The 14,964-nt window shown below is 40.0% G+C and overlaps 1 protein-coding gene across 1 annotated transcript; it reads left to right on the forward strand.

The window, feature by feature from the left end:
• Positions 1-4,343: 4,343 nt before the first annotated feature.
• Positions 4,344-13,040, forward strand: SAMD7 (sterile alpha motif domain containing 7). The gene is made up of 8 exons (XM_063340217.1): positions 4,344-4,446; positions 5,184-5,310; positions 5,452-5,588; positions 6,621-6,699; positions 8,877-9,556; positions 10,867-10,988; positions 11,756-11,866; positions 12,768-13,040. The coding sequence occupies exons 1-8, from the start codon at positions 4,344-4,346 to the stop codon at positions 13,038-13,040; spliced, it is 1,632 nt and encodes a 543-aa protein (XP_063196287.1).
• Positions 13,041-14,964: the final 1,924 nt, after the last annotated feature.

A 14,964-nucleotide genomic window follows, 5' to 3' on the forward strand; every position in this document is an offset into this window, starting at 1 on the left:
AGTACCCTAAATTCAAGTCATAATCAGAACCCCATCTAAGTAACCAAAAAAGGTGTTTTTCCAAATGGAACAACATAGATCAGTCAAGTTCAGTATCTCCTCCTGACACAGGGTTACACACAAGTCTTTAGTTTATTAAGCTAACTATTTATCCTACCTAATCAATTCAATACTTCCCTGAACAGGAAATTCAGGGAAATAAACAAGCAATTTAATGTGGATGATGTATACATACAAAATGCGTCCTTTAAGTAAAATTTACACCATATTGATATTCTAACATTCAGCTAGGGAAAACAGAATAGAATTTCAGTAGAAATAACACGTGAAAAAATACCAGAGTTATTTCTATATATCTGAGAAGAAATCCAAGCTAAGTTAGATAGGATTGACTGGCACACCAGTGGAAAAAAAAAACAAACAGAATGACTTCATGGAGTAACTCCAGTGAAAACCTCATTAAGGAATCAAACCCTCCTTTTGGCTTACAATGATCCAAAAACTGGGTCAGTGGAAGCAGTAAACTACAGCTTTAGTGGAAGAAGATACCAATGAACTTTCAAGTCATATTATTCCATGACTTGTTTCAATACTATATCTTTTCCACATCAAACCAACAGACCACCTAGTCTACCCTTGCAAGGCTAAGCTGCTTAAGTGATGCACGTTACCTGAAGCAATTAATGTTGCCCGAAGCGATGCTCTGTGAATCTTGGTCATCTAGTGGATAATAATCTATCAATAAATACGGATCAAATCCACTATGGATGCTGCTGTATATGGTATCCTCCATTCACTGAAATGTAGAAAATGCCAGAGTTCAAAAGAAAACCTCACTTAAAAAAAAAAAAGATTTAAAGAATGATCTTAAATAGTTTCTGCTTCAGCTCTGAAAGGAGGCTATGTAAGAGAGTACCTGTCAACAGACAGTATAACATACTTCACATCCAACACAAAACCCCGGCTTGTTTTGGGAACTGCACAGACTATACAGAGAACAACACAGGAATACTGGTGCTACTGGTTTCTAACAGAGTTACTACTGCTTGGTTGTTGGTAGATGTCTGTCAGAACAGGCAGGATGTGTGGGATCCCACACGGAGGTGGTGGATTTGGGTCAGAATAGGTGGGTCTTTTCCCACTAGGTTTTCCATGATTCTACACTTTAAAGTTGTATCAAATAATTTTAGTCACAGGTGTGATTTTAGGGGGGAGTTGAGTGAGGTGTGTTACTACAGCAGTAAAAGTGTAGAAGTAGTAGGTAGGTCTGATAAAGAAAAGTGTCTTTTACTTGTATGTCTTTTTCCCACACAGGGTCAGCTTCCCCAGAATAAAGTTTATTCATAACTGTGATTAAAACAGGGGGACTAGAACATTTTAATATTTCCTGAAAAGCAAAAGTGGTACAGCTTGTGAGTCATCTGACAAACAAAACTTTGTTAGCATTAATACTAGCTTTTAATTACTTTTTTTTTTTTATTTATTTACTAGAATAACAAAGTTAAAACTTCCTGTTTTTTTCCATGATGTCTATCTGGACCTCTGCTGGTTGCTTTGCACCTTCATATTCTCTAGTTAGGCGCACCAGGCAAAGGCCAAAGGCCAGGCTGTAAGGAAGCTAGCATGAAGTTTAAAATTGCAGCTTTGTTTTACAGAATACTTAATGCATGGCCACCCATCCATGAAAGGAAGCCACCTAAATGGCTCACTGGACCAATATGGTATGGTAAATACCATCATCCCAGTTGCCATCTATTTTTTGAGCTGCTGTAAAGTTTAGTTCAGCACTAAATCGCTTTAGTACTGAGCTTTAAAATGCTTTAGCAGCTCAGAAGCACTTTGGCAGCTCAAATGCTCTTCATGAAGCACCCAGCATCCTAAACCGCTTTAAGTCTAAAGTACCCTAAAAAAAAAAAATAAAATGCAAATGGAAACATGTCCAGCAGCACATGCTCAAATACATACGTCAAGAACAAAGGACATGGTGCTCTTCTTGGATTTGACGGGTTTGTCTGCTTCCAGGAAGACCTGAGTCCTGGCCAACACAGAATCTAGCATTTACAACATTTATAAGTGTAAAGAACTTTTTATTTTGAGGGACCACCAGTTGTGTGGTCCAAGTATAGTCTCTACTCTCAGTCTGAATGGCTGAAATGACTAACTCGTCTACCTTTTGGAAAACTCATTTTGAGGCTGAGACCAAGTATCTTCACCATACCAAGGGAATGGCAAACTCCTGAAGCATGTGAATTACATTGATAGCTTTCTCTTAAATTTATTTGTAGCTCATCAATAGGCCAAAAGCAATAAAAGGAGTTATAATTATTACTTTGACTTATAAACGGTTTGGGTTACAAAATACAACATTTGGCTTCCATCAGATTTTAGATAATGAACAGTTTTTAAAATCCGTTTCTGTTTTGGAGAAGGACTGGCTGTGAAAAAGGGAATTTTGGTTGTTCCTGCTTACTATTTCTAATGAATTTCTGTATCTTAGGTACCTGGTTTTAAAGGTAAACAAACCAATTGACAATTGGATCTGTCTTGTACTCATAATGCTAACATGTCAAGCTGTGTTTGATCTCACTGGTACTTGTACAAATCCACTGCCTTTGCGCTGGTCACAAATGCACAACTGGTCCCACAGTTGGATTTTATCACCCCAACACCATTAATCACAGGCATTGACTTTGTAAGGCTAGAAGCAGGGGCAACAAAGTATAAAAATGAAAATATGTTTTGACCTGCAAAGTAAGCAAGTTTGGCATAAACATGAAAATACATGAGAAAAGCCTGAGCAAAAGGTAGTTAAGACCCCTCGAGAAGACTGGTATTTTAATGTAATAGCATTATCACAACATGCTAAAGGCAAATTGGCAAGTAAACCATAAAAAGTCAAGCCATGCAGAGCTCTGGATGGTATTGGCCGTTTGTGCTTCAGAGATCATATCTTTGTGGAGTGGTTATTAACATGAATTCCACAGCTGTCAGCACTCAGCTGAAGTGGAAGGTAGCTGCTGTCAGGACATTTGTCAGTGATGGTTTCCCTGCCATGGGATTTGTGTCCCAAACTAGACCCAGAGGAGAGGAGTCCACTGCCCGTAGTGGCACAGTCAATCCTCTGTTCCTTAGATCTTGTCACTCAGATCTTGTTTCTCAGTGATTTTCTGTTTACTGGCTTTCATGGAAAGGTTCAGAAAGGCATGATTCACTTGAGCTCTCTTTGGCTTTGGTAGATTCTCTGTGCTTGCATTTCTAAGGTGTCCCTCACTGTTACCTATGCCAAATGCCAGCTGAACTCATGGAGCTGTAACTCTCTGGACACAGGATGAGAACACTTAAGCATCACATCTAGTTTGAAATGAATGTACAGATGCCCCTGCTGCCTTTAGAGCTAGCCTGCTCCCTCTGCCAACCCCTCGACTTAAAAAGCTATCCTGTGTGGGATGCTTTAACAGCCAGGCTGTGGGTTACAGGACTTACTTCCTTTATAACCTATCTGTACAAATAATTCTGCTGTAGATCATTCCCCCAAAATCCTTATCAGGACATACTATGGTTACTCATTCCCCTGGTATCAGGATCATTTGTAATCTAGTCACCTTCCCCTTTGGACAGACTTAGAACTGCTCACACAATCCACCTCAGTGACAGTACAACTATCCACTACTCATTGGTAGTGTATTAATTTTTGGTCTAGATTTCTACTTTTCGTCTGGCTTTATTTACCTGTACATACATGGGTAATTAATCTGAGCCTTGCTATTTTTATCACATCACTACAAAGCATGTTCTTTTACCTTTTTTTACTTCATTTGTCAGTCTTAAGTGGCTGATGTCATTTGGAACAGCTTATTTCTACCATTTCTTTCCATCTGTTTCACTTAATTTAGAGTAGACAGGGCTCCAAACTATTACAATTCCCAAATTAAAGCAACGATACCAGCCTTCCTGAGTATGAGTACATGTCAGTTCTTAGGGCTGCTGTGATACGCCAGGGGCTGCAGGCAAAAGACTTTGGCTTAATTACATCCTTTTGAGCAGCTGATATTTCCCAACATCCTGACTTTCCTTCCGTAGTAAGAACCAAGGACACTGAACAACTCAGTATAAATAAGGGCAAGATTTGTATTGTCCTGAAAACAGAAGGTTTCTATATGGTAACCAATACAATCCACAGCTGAAAGCTACAGCTGTGACTGGCAGAAGGCCTACCTGCTTATTTGAGAAATTAACCTGTATAACCTGCTCTGTTTCTTACATTGTTGGATGTCTTATGCTTTTCTTTCGGCCTGCTGTTCCCATTCTTTACAACAGAAAAGTTGTTGCTGTCTCCTTGCAGCATGACTCCACGAGATCACATGAGAAAAATGTCTATCCTGGGGGAACAAGGAACACTAGAAGAAAAGCACTTATACCGATTAGCAAGTGGCATGGCAGCAGGAGGTAAGCAGGAAGAAACCTAACTGCGCATTTGTTTATAGGATTGCTAATATCTGTACAACGCACAAGAAACAGACAGTAAAAGGTTTAATGTCTTTAAAAGGTATTTGAAATTTATCTTAGGAGTACCTGAATAAACATTTCTCTTAAGGCAGTTAAAAGTCAACGTGGGGGATTCTTGGCATTCAGAATTTGACCAAGAGACGCTAAGCATCTGGACGAAGAGTGAAGGTCACAAAGAACCTCAGCAACAAAAGCCATAGCTGGACATTATGAGGTTCCGGTTCACTACTGCAGGCTCTTCTTTCTAGAGCTGCTGTCTCATGACGGGGCAGGTTTCAGCTAATAAGATTTTTCAAAGAATAAAACTGTATTAGAAATGCAAACTCTCTCAAGCAGAGAACTTAACATTCCTGGCTATTCTCTTCTGCTTCATAGTGTTACATGAATTATTGTTAATTGTAAATTGTCCTTTTGTACACTTGACTGTGCACATCCTGTTTATTTTTACTGCAGTTTGATTGTATAAATCTACATTATTCAAACAAAGTGGTTAAGGTGGCAGTGGAAACATCTTTTTTAGTCGCCGCTATTAAAAAAAAAAAAAAGTGTGATTTGCTAACATACTAAAATGCTGGCACAGAGGAAAAAGCCTTTTTTTTCCAGTAAAGTTATACTGCAGACAGAATCACTTTCTAATTTACTACATTGATAACAGAACTGTATATGCTTTGTGGCAGAACTGCGGCAGCGGCAAGAGATGCTAATGAGAAATCAGTTGATGGCAGTAAACCCTCAGCTAATGGGCGCAGGCCAGCAGAGAATGCAGGCAGTTCCCTCCCAGTTTGAGCCTCGACTGGTAGACAGGTATTTTGCACCACCTCTCTATTACAACACTGCATTTAAAGAATAACCGTACATGTGCTGTACCAGGGCATATCAAGATCTTAGATTATTCTTAACTAAACTGTGTCCTTTGTGTGTCTGAATGTATTTATGTCCTCTCAGAGATCTGTTACCTTCGACTGAAATGATGGCATCAGCTGACCCAAGACAAATCCATATAGCGTCCCACCTTGGACCCACAGTCCCACAGCACGCAAACATGCCCAACATATTGTCCAACCGTGTTTACCCAGGCCCAGGTAACAAAGCATTGTCTGCATCCTGAAAAGTGATAGCATGCAAACGAGAAAGCAAACTGCACCTACTAGTTTTTCATAGGGTTATCAGTAGTGTCAATAAACAGTTTTTCTTTGGAAAAAGAGCCTCACTAAAAGAAGTCTGCCTACTAAAGATTCTAAACTGTGCCAGTGTAAGTCTGAACACATCCATTTTAGCTTTTGCTAAATACACTGTTTTCAAAATCATTTGCATGTTTGTGTACTCTCCTTTTCCTTTTGTATTTTCAAAGCATTTTCACACCTAAACAGAAGGCTGTAGCTAAACAAATGAGTCCAACCAACAACACTTTTTGCTACATTTAACTCTGTCTGTTTTAAAAGACTACTTTACTGATCATATTCTTTAATCATAATATCACATGCCATTTTCCTCATGTAGGGCAACTACAAGTCTTTTTAATAAAAGCTCAAAATTACAGGGCACAGCTCTAAGGGGAAGGCTAGATATCACAGCATGGCAACACAACTGGGGCACACATATCATGTTGCGCATAAATGTACACAAACTTATAAGTCACTTATACAAAGAAGTCACATCTTAAAGTTCCTTTTTGGGGATAAGTGAATAAATTCTCAATGCCATATAGATCTATAAACAAAAATTTCTTGCTTCAGCTTTTCCTGCCCGCTAATGTGGATCTCAGAGATTCCCTCAGGAGAAAATGTAATTTAAAATTACATGGCATCTAGGCTGAAAACAGTCTTGAAGGAGCAGGTTTGCTTTGCTTAACCGTTGGTTATTCTTTTCGGAGCAACTATATGTACTTCAAAGACATAAGTCACCAACTACAGATCTGATCCTGCAAACACCGGATGCTTCTACTACGTATTCCCAAAACAATGAATACAAATTAAGCCACATCAGCTTCCTGGTGAAGCACATAGTTCAAGTCTTAAAAAGCTTTTTAAAGTGCCTCCGCATTGCTTTGGGTTTGTGCATTTGCCTGAAGGAACAAGCAAATTTTCAAGATTTTTTTCTTCTCTCCCTTTAAGGATATAGCTTTCTGCAACCAGAATCCATGGAAGCTGTGGCCAGAAGACAGGAGCTGGTTCAAAAGCAAAATATTGCCAGGTAATCAATAGTAAACTTTGTTCTGAGGTGCATGCCAGGATTAGGGCAGCAAAGGCAGCTGGAAATTACTGACTCACAGACTTTTTGTGGGTTTTTATTTACAGTGATTGAGATACTTTTTCAAGTCACCCAGAGAAGCAGAAGACCCTTAGCTTTTTAGGTCTGAAGCTACTAAACCTTCTGCTTGTCCCTATTCTGCTTTTAGCCTTAAAACAATATAAGAAAAAGAAACAAGCAAGCTACAAACTTCAGCCCCAGCCCTTGAACTCTGGATCCAAACACCCTGAAGTTACAAAAAGTCAGAAACAAATTCAAACTTTACAGCTGTGTGCTATCACACACAACGTTTTAAGCCTCTACAGCTGGGCGCTTGGGATGATTAGCTATATCTCCACCCTACCAGGGTGGACAGCTTTCCTAGTTTAACCAAACAGTCTGAATGTCAGGCTGAATAGAGAGAGTCCAGTTATTTGTACCGGTTTCAGTGTAATTAGTAGATGGTTAAGTAACCACCAGTGGCCTCTCTCACAGCCACACCATTTCCACAGAGGAACTCGTACCTTCAACCACTCCTGCCCTGGGCTTCAGCACACAGTACTGAGCAGCAGCAACCCTCACACAGTAAGAGTAACAACAAAGAACAGATAAATTCTGAGTAGGCATCTCAAGAGAATTATGACAGAAGTGTTTTGAGCTCTTCAGTCAGCAGAGCTTGATTACAGAACTCCTCCAAGCACAAGATTTGCATCAGCAATGCATTTCATATAGCTCTTGCCACACGGCAAAAACACTGAGAAGAACAAGTAAAATAGGAAGCAGGAAGCATGATCATCACATATACCCTAAGCCACTTCAGAGCTTGTCCTACCTGTTCAGGCTCTTCCCTCAGCCCACCAAACCCAGGAAAACTCCAACAGAAAAGAAGTCAGCCTAAACCCAGAGGATAACATTTTACCCCAGTCTTTTGCCATCCTGGCAATTTCCACTAGCTTCACACTGCTTTCTGTAGCACATGACACCTCTAGAGCCGTACTTATTCCTTTCATCCTTTATAGAAATCAGATGTTGGCAAATAATCTCCCGCCCTTGCTGTAGCTGTGCTGCTGAGCGCCTGGGCCCGAATCCTTGTTCCCCAAGGGACTCTGCCTCATACCAAAGCTCGGTGATCTCCCGTCTGCTTGTCCTCAGAGAAGCAGACTATCTTATCTGGAGGAGCAGTCAGGAATGTAATGCTCTTTGCTGTTTATCCCCACCTCAAGAGCTGTGTGCAAGTAATAACAATTGGGCAAAATGTACAAGGACGTGGTACATAGACAAAACACTTCCACTGGATCTCTGAAAGCACAAAACTAGTAATTCGGAGGTTGTAGCAAAGATGAAAAGAGGGCAGAGAAAAAGCCCTGAATGTTATGGAGTGATTAACTCATTCCTCCTTGCAACAATCAGTTTTCCTGACAATTTTACATTAATGAGAAGTCTCCTAAAAGTCAGGCTCGCTCTGACCTGTTATCCTCATCGCAGTGTTAAGAAAGTGAGATCGGTTGAACACTTAGCACCAGGATCTCACCCTTTTCATGCTCTCAGAGCCATGCTCAGGTGCCAGGCACTATGGAGAGTTACTCAAGAGACTTACTCTCATTAGCTTACTCTGAATGTGTGCACAGGTTCCATAGATAATATAACTCTAGTTCTATTATTTATATATCTATAATAATATCTATATAATAATTATATCTATAATTTACAATATCACTGCCATTTTCCAGTTTTCAGTGTAATTTTCTTATTGGTTATATAAATTACTTATTTGCTTTAGTCTTTGACCCTTATGACCCTGGAGACAATTTTCAAATCCCAGCTGAGCATAATCACTGTAATAAAGCCTGGGTTGTCAATATACATATAACAGTTTTTTTATCTGAATTATTATCCAGAGGCATCATATGGAAAATATATTTTCTCTTCCTTTTAGTTTACTATATGTATCTGGCAGCACACTAAATATAGCCAGGTTTGCCATTCCATCTGCAGTTTGTGACCTCTCACACATAGCAATATAGGGGAGAGAGAAAAAAAGCAGTACTCTTACCTATTCAGTTCTCTGAGTTCTAATCTGCTACTGAAGGTGATGAAGGAACTGAGCTGCCCTAACTGCTTGTGCTCTGTGTGTCTCTTAGAATGGAAATGGAGATGAGTGCTATTTTTCAGCAAAAAGAAATGGAGAAAGCTCATCGGAAAGGGCTACTGGGCCTGGAAGCACCTTTCCTTTACCATGGGATGCCAGCTAGTCCCATTGCTTTCCGTGGCAGGCACAGGCTACCTGAAGGCCATCTTCCCAGCGACTTATATGTTCACCGAACCACCCTCGATGAAATTCATGGCAACGCTATGCTTATGGCAACCAGCCCGTACCCTCCAGTCAGCAGTTTGCAAAGGGAGAGGGGACGTCGACCAGGGAGAAGAGCTGGAAATCACAAAGCTGCAGACTGTAGTGCCAATGGCACAAAGAACCAAGCTGATGACAAAACTACAGACCCTGCTTCAGCTGTAGTGGATGATGAGAAAGACGACAAGAAAGAAGCAGAGGTGGAGACACCAAACAAACATGAACAAAGCAAAAACCAGACTGAGCCACCTGCAGTTGCCAAAAACTGTAAAGAATTTGAACAAGGCTTGAGAAAAAACTGTACTACTCATGAAATTTCTGCTGAAACCAACAGCTGCAGCAACACAAATGAGAAGGAATCTAATAGCTCCTGTGCTGCTTTTGATGACAAGTACATGTACCCTTCTGCAATCCCATTCTCAGCGTTACCATATGGATTTCCAGTACCCAGCAATCCATTGCTACCTTCAGGTTTGTGAGGTCTCCAGATTACAGTTAGTGGCATGTTGATATTATTTATTTTTATTAATTTGCTCTCTTATTTCTTCCCTCTGGTTTAAGCATATTTTTGGTGTGATTGATAGAGTCATGGCAATTAAATATAGAATTAATATGCTGCAAATAGTAAAAACTTGGTAAATCCAAGTTAGCAAAGGTAAAGAGTGGTTTCCCTACCTGCAAAGTGCTGCTTGCTGGCATAATGGAGGTTTCAGCATCTTAGGTAGCAGTGCTTTCCTTTGCGGGACAACACAATTGCACAGCAAGGAGTCACAAAGCAGCCTCCTAACTGTTTCAACCCTCTATGCCATGCACTATACCACTGTAGGATGTCATCCTGTGTTTATGTCAGTCCCTGGGGACAACACACCTATCATCCCTAAGCTGTCAAATTAGGAGGACTTTGAGGTTCTCCACAATTCTGTTACGTTTTACATTCTTTCGTCTCCTTCTGGTGGTTGGGGAGAAATGTAACAGCATTAAATATACCCCTGTGTGTGTCAAACAGGACAAGGAATACCCTTAGAAGCTGCACTCATTTAGGAATAAACATCCCTGAGACCTGAACTCTCCAAGAACAGAGCGTAAGACACAGGCCTCTCCAGCCACTGTGCAAGAATCATTGTTTCCAAAGCTTTGCAGCTCTTGTTAAAGGCACCAGTGCCATTGGATGAGCGCTGCAAAACTTCCCATTACCTGAAATGAGAACAGGCTGGGGTGTTAGGCCAGGATCATCTACCAAAGACATATGTAACACTGAAAAACATACAATGCACATTAGGTATTCAGTTCCTGTCGGCAAAAGGATTTTCAATTAAAATTCAATAAAAACAAAATTGCCGAATGAAATTGTGAGCTACCCTCTCTCTTCTGCCCACAACTTTACTATATGTCCTTCTAACTCACAGTAGGCATTATGGGCTAGCAAAGGCCTACTGAAATATTAGTCAAGTCAAAAGAACAGTAAAGTCTAAAGAATCAAAAGCATTGGATAATGTACTCATTAGAGAAAATACCACAGTATGTTTTGTATGTGTAGTGACTGTTACATACAGTGCCAGCAGTAAACAAAAGACACCACCAAAAGAAAACCCTCCAGAATCAGCTACTACTGATTATCTCGTGATTTTGGTGTCTAGGACTCCTGTATCTGTCTGTGACTGCACATTGCTGTTAGTATATTAGGTTCTGGAGAATTGTAAAAATTCTCATGTTAACAGTCATTTCCTATTAATTTGCCGGCAAAGTCCTAAAAACATAACATTTGTGTTTCCTCCTCAAAGGAGCACATGGCCTGATCCTGAATGGAGAAGACATTTCTTCCATTGAAGACATTCGCAAGTGGACTGTTGATGATGTATACAACTTCATCATTAGCCTCCCAGGCTGTTCAGATTATGCCCAGGTGATTATAGACATTCAACACATTTTCAGGTCTTTAGGAACATCTAGATTTAAAGGTCATCAAACAAATGTCAATGCTAGAGGTTGTTGAAAAGTTACAAATGTAATAGCAGTTTTTACTGTGCTTCAACACACAAAGCCACCTGCTCCTTAAAGGGAAAGTCAGTCCATGCTCTGAGAGGTTACACGCACTTCTGCTGCAATCTAGAGTCGTTGGTCACAACACATACCAGGAGGACCAGCAGCAAAACAATAGTATAAGAAAAGTATCTTAATTTTTTCACTCCACGTGCCCCACACAGTTTTTATGCAGATTAAAGCAATTTTGCATTCTTGGATATTGGTATAACCCAACAACTGTCTCTGAGCTCTTACAGGCATCATTCCATTTGAAAAATTAAATATCATTAGAAATGCAAGCAAAGAGGTTGAAGTCTTTATATTCCTGGTAGACCCTTATAAAGATCAATACTATTCTTTCATTGGTAGCAAGCTGCTCACTTCCTAAAAAACCCAAAAGAATTAACTAACATTGAAACGTTACAAAGTTCCCGCTTGCCAAGGACAAGTAGATAAGCTAAAGGCAAATGTGCTGATATCCATGTACCCAAACAAGAGACCTCATGCTGCAGTTAAGAGATAAATATTAAGATAAAACACTAAAATTATTATTTCCTCCTTTTGTTGTGTATGCCTCAGGATTAAGCATAAAAAATAACTAGTGAAGTTTGTTTTAGCACACCATGATGTGTTTTATCATTTCATAAGATATTTAAAGACCACGCTATTGATGGAGAAACCCTCCCACTGCTAACAGAGGAACACCTCCTGGATACAATGGGATTAAAACTCGGACCAGCATTAAAAATCCGCTCTCAGGTATGATCATTAAATGTATGCCAAAATGGCAAATCCCAGAGACATGAAAGAGTCAGAAGCGAAAGGGATGAAATTTTTCAAAACTAAAACACTGACAAGGTAACTACTGTAGTATTAGGAGAAGAGAAATTACTCCAGCATAGTTTGCTTTTGCTCCTCTGCATGTTACAACGGCATGCAGCGAGACACTAAGGGGAGGTGAGGACTGTCAGTCTGAGAGACACTTGAAGTGGAGTCAGGATACAACAGCACTGGAGACTAGGCAGAGGTTGGAAATGGAAAAGATGTGTTTGATGAATTAATTCAGCTTCACTCCTGTTTTCCCTTCACAGCTGGTAAGAACTGCTCGGATACATACTTGCTTTTGCTTCAACTTGGCTTTTAAAACATACCAAGTAGAGGCTTCTACAGCCTTTCTGTGAATACAGTCTTACATGTTTCACGGACAGGCTGTCCATGTTTAAAGTTTTCTGCTCTTAATTTCATCCAGTAATATCAACTCTCTGTGTGTTTCTGTTGTTGCCTCGTTCTTTTCCTTTTCTTTAACCCCTTGCTCTCTCTCACTTCTCTCATTAAAACCACCTTCCTTGCTCCTGGCTGGCTCTGTCCCATGGGTGCTACAGCACCTACAGAGCAGGAGCAGCCTGCTGTCAGGCCCAGCACAGTAGACCATTTCCCAAGCTAAGTATTACCAAGCTCCCTCCACAAGAACCTGGGCCTAGAAAAATATAAGAGAGGGAAAATGGAAGAGATTTTTTTCACTGTTGCTAACCACTGACAACCCTTGGAGATGGCTGGGATCTCCTGGATGTCCCTGGCATTGCTACCTGACAGTGATGTTTAATGGCTTTAACATTGTCTCAAGAAGCAATCGCTGCAATTGTGCTTTTTGTCTTTAAAGGTGTCCCGACGTCTTGGCAATGTGTTCTACATGATGAATCTTCCTCTGTCCGTGCCCCTGCCACCTGCTCCAGGCAAACCCTCAGATCAGCCCTCCGACATAGCCTCCCCTCTTCACTGCAACAGCAGTGGCGATACACTGGATAGTCCCTGCTCTCAAGACCCAGAAACTTCAAAAGCAGTGGAACAGATCGTTTCAGAAAGCAGGGAAAATCCATGTGATGCAGCTGGATCTCAGCCTGACTTCCAGGTGATCGCTTTTCAGAAAAGTTGAGCTGAGTCCAGGACATAAAATGTTTTTAAACCATACAGGAACCTCTAGTTACAAAGTGTTTGAGAAGATAGCTACAGTCCGAAACCTCTGTATGACTGGGGCTGAATGAAATAAGCTGCAAATGCAGCATGAGGAATTACGGTATATGAAAAGCATTAAAAAAATGCAACTACGTGTTAGTGCAATTACTTTCAAGTGCAATTCATTGAAAAGAACACCAGTACAGTTAACAGGTAAATTTAATTTTTCATTAAAGTCCAGTGTGATTACTGAAATATGTCAGAGACTCAGAGTGCGCTGTCTGTCTTACGGTGTGTTTCTGCTGAGAAACTACAAGGAAAAGTTACAGCTTCCACACATAGCTGACTTCTGCTTCTGTTGAACAAAATTTATGCAGAATTCATTGGGAGAGTATGGAATTACTTGCAGAACATAGAGAAATATACCCTAGACTCAGCAATTTGAGTTAATTACATTGCTATTCTAGAACTAAGCCTTTCTAAGTGCCTGGGGAGGGTATACAGGGTATAGATTAGATACACGGATTAAACCCTGGACATGAAAATACCGTGTGCAGCAGCAATTTTAATCATTCTGAGGCATTCTAATCAACGGGGTTTGAATTTGCTTTGGGTGATTGCACAGCTGAGTTGAGGTTAGGAGGAAGCATCAGCAGACTCTGCCATGAAGACCAGTCAGTGGGACAGTAAGGTTCCTGCAGGCAGCAGGCTCAGAGCCACCCGGTTCCTTCCAAACTCTGCCACAGCAGCCTTCCCCTCAGCTCACCTGGGCAAGCCATAGAAAGCCCTTCGCTCAGCAACACGCTCAGTGTTCTTCATTTTAGAAGAGGCCACCAATTTTAGCCTGAAAGCTCCTTTTTCTCTGCAACAATACAGTTTCTCCTCACTTCTGACACTGTGACTCATTACCTCAGCAAACAAGAACCACAAAATAGAGTTTTTAGCTAGTGATAAATCCCCAGCATTTTATTATGCTTTCTGGGTGAATTACCATTGCTCCCTCTTTAGGGGTTTGGTCACACACTGGTCTTCCGCTTAGGCTTTGGAAGTCAGTATACTACAGTGCCGTCTTCCATGCTCCTCCTTGCAAGAAGACTTATTTACTCCAAAGGACACACAAATACTTTTGATAAAATTAATTTCTGTAAATTGAGGTTGATAGATTGCAGATCTGCTGTTTATTGCTACTTTAGATTCTCTCCCCTTAGTTTAGTTTGTGTGGCTTCAAGTACTTAAAAACCAAGAGGTACGCTGCTGTTTAGATTGTGAGTGTTTAAAAGAACTACAACAGCAATATTAATCTTGGACTGCAATTAGTTTGTCTCAATTAATTTCAAAAAGTGTTAACCTCAGTTCTCTTCATTAACTTTTCTACATTTTTTTCATGGCTTTAAAACTTAGTAAGGCAGCTTGGAGAGTTTTATGTTGAATTTGGTAATATAAATGTTTACTTTTTCAGATTTTGGATGAAACACAATTGTCAATGTAAAAAATTATATTCTGTTCAAAAGGTTTTTACCTGTTATTTTAACATGTAACATCTTGGATTAATTACACCAAAAAATATTTTACAGTAGATTGTGATTTTTTTTTAATGTAGATTGTTCATATAACATGAGGGAAAAAATATTTTTATATAGTAAAAGTGCTTGTTAAAATAAAAAAAAAAAAATTAGGGACACCAATTCTGTTGAGCATCTGAAACAACTTTTAACTTATTTTTTTGTACAATCGACGATCATGTTGACAATGTCACTTATCTAATTAAAGACAGTTAATTAATTCATTTTCAAATGGTATCCTACCTCCTCGTTGTATGAAATATTTGACTTAACCCACGTGAGACCTTCTCCACCCTAGAAGAGGAATATCTGATATGTTTCCAGGTCAACGAGGCCACGAGA

The sequence above is a fragment of the Chroicocephalus ridibundus genome, chromosome 6 (genome assembly GCF_963924245.1).
Source record: "Chroicocephalus ridibundus chromosome 6, bChrRid1.1, whole genome shotgun sequence".
Taxonomy (NCBI): domain Eukaryota; kingdom Metazoa; phylum Chordata; class Aves; order Charadriiformes; family Laridae; genus Chroicocephalus; species Chroicocephalus ridibundus.

Excerpts from the sequence above, each read along its gene's own strand:
- SAMD7 (XM_063340217.1), top strand. The coding sequence starts at position 4,344 with ATGACTCCACGAGATCACATGAGAAAAATGTCTATCCTGGGGGAACAA. Across the intron at positions 5,589-6,620 it reads CCGTGTTTACCCAGGCCCAG|GATATAGCTTTCTGCAACCA; the intron begins GTAACAAAGCAT and ends TCTCCCTTTAAG. Across the intron at positions 9,557-10,866 it reads CAATCCATTGCTACCTTCAG|GAGCACATGGCCTGATCCTG; the intron begins GTTTGTGAGGTC and ends TCCTCCTCAAAG.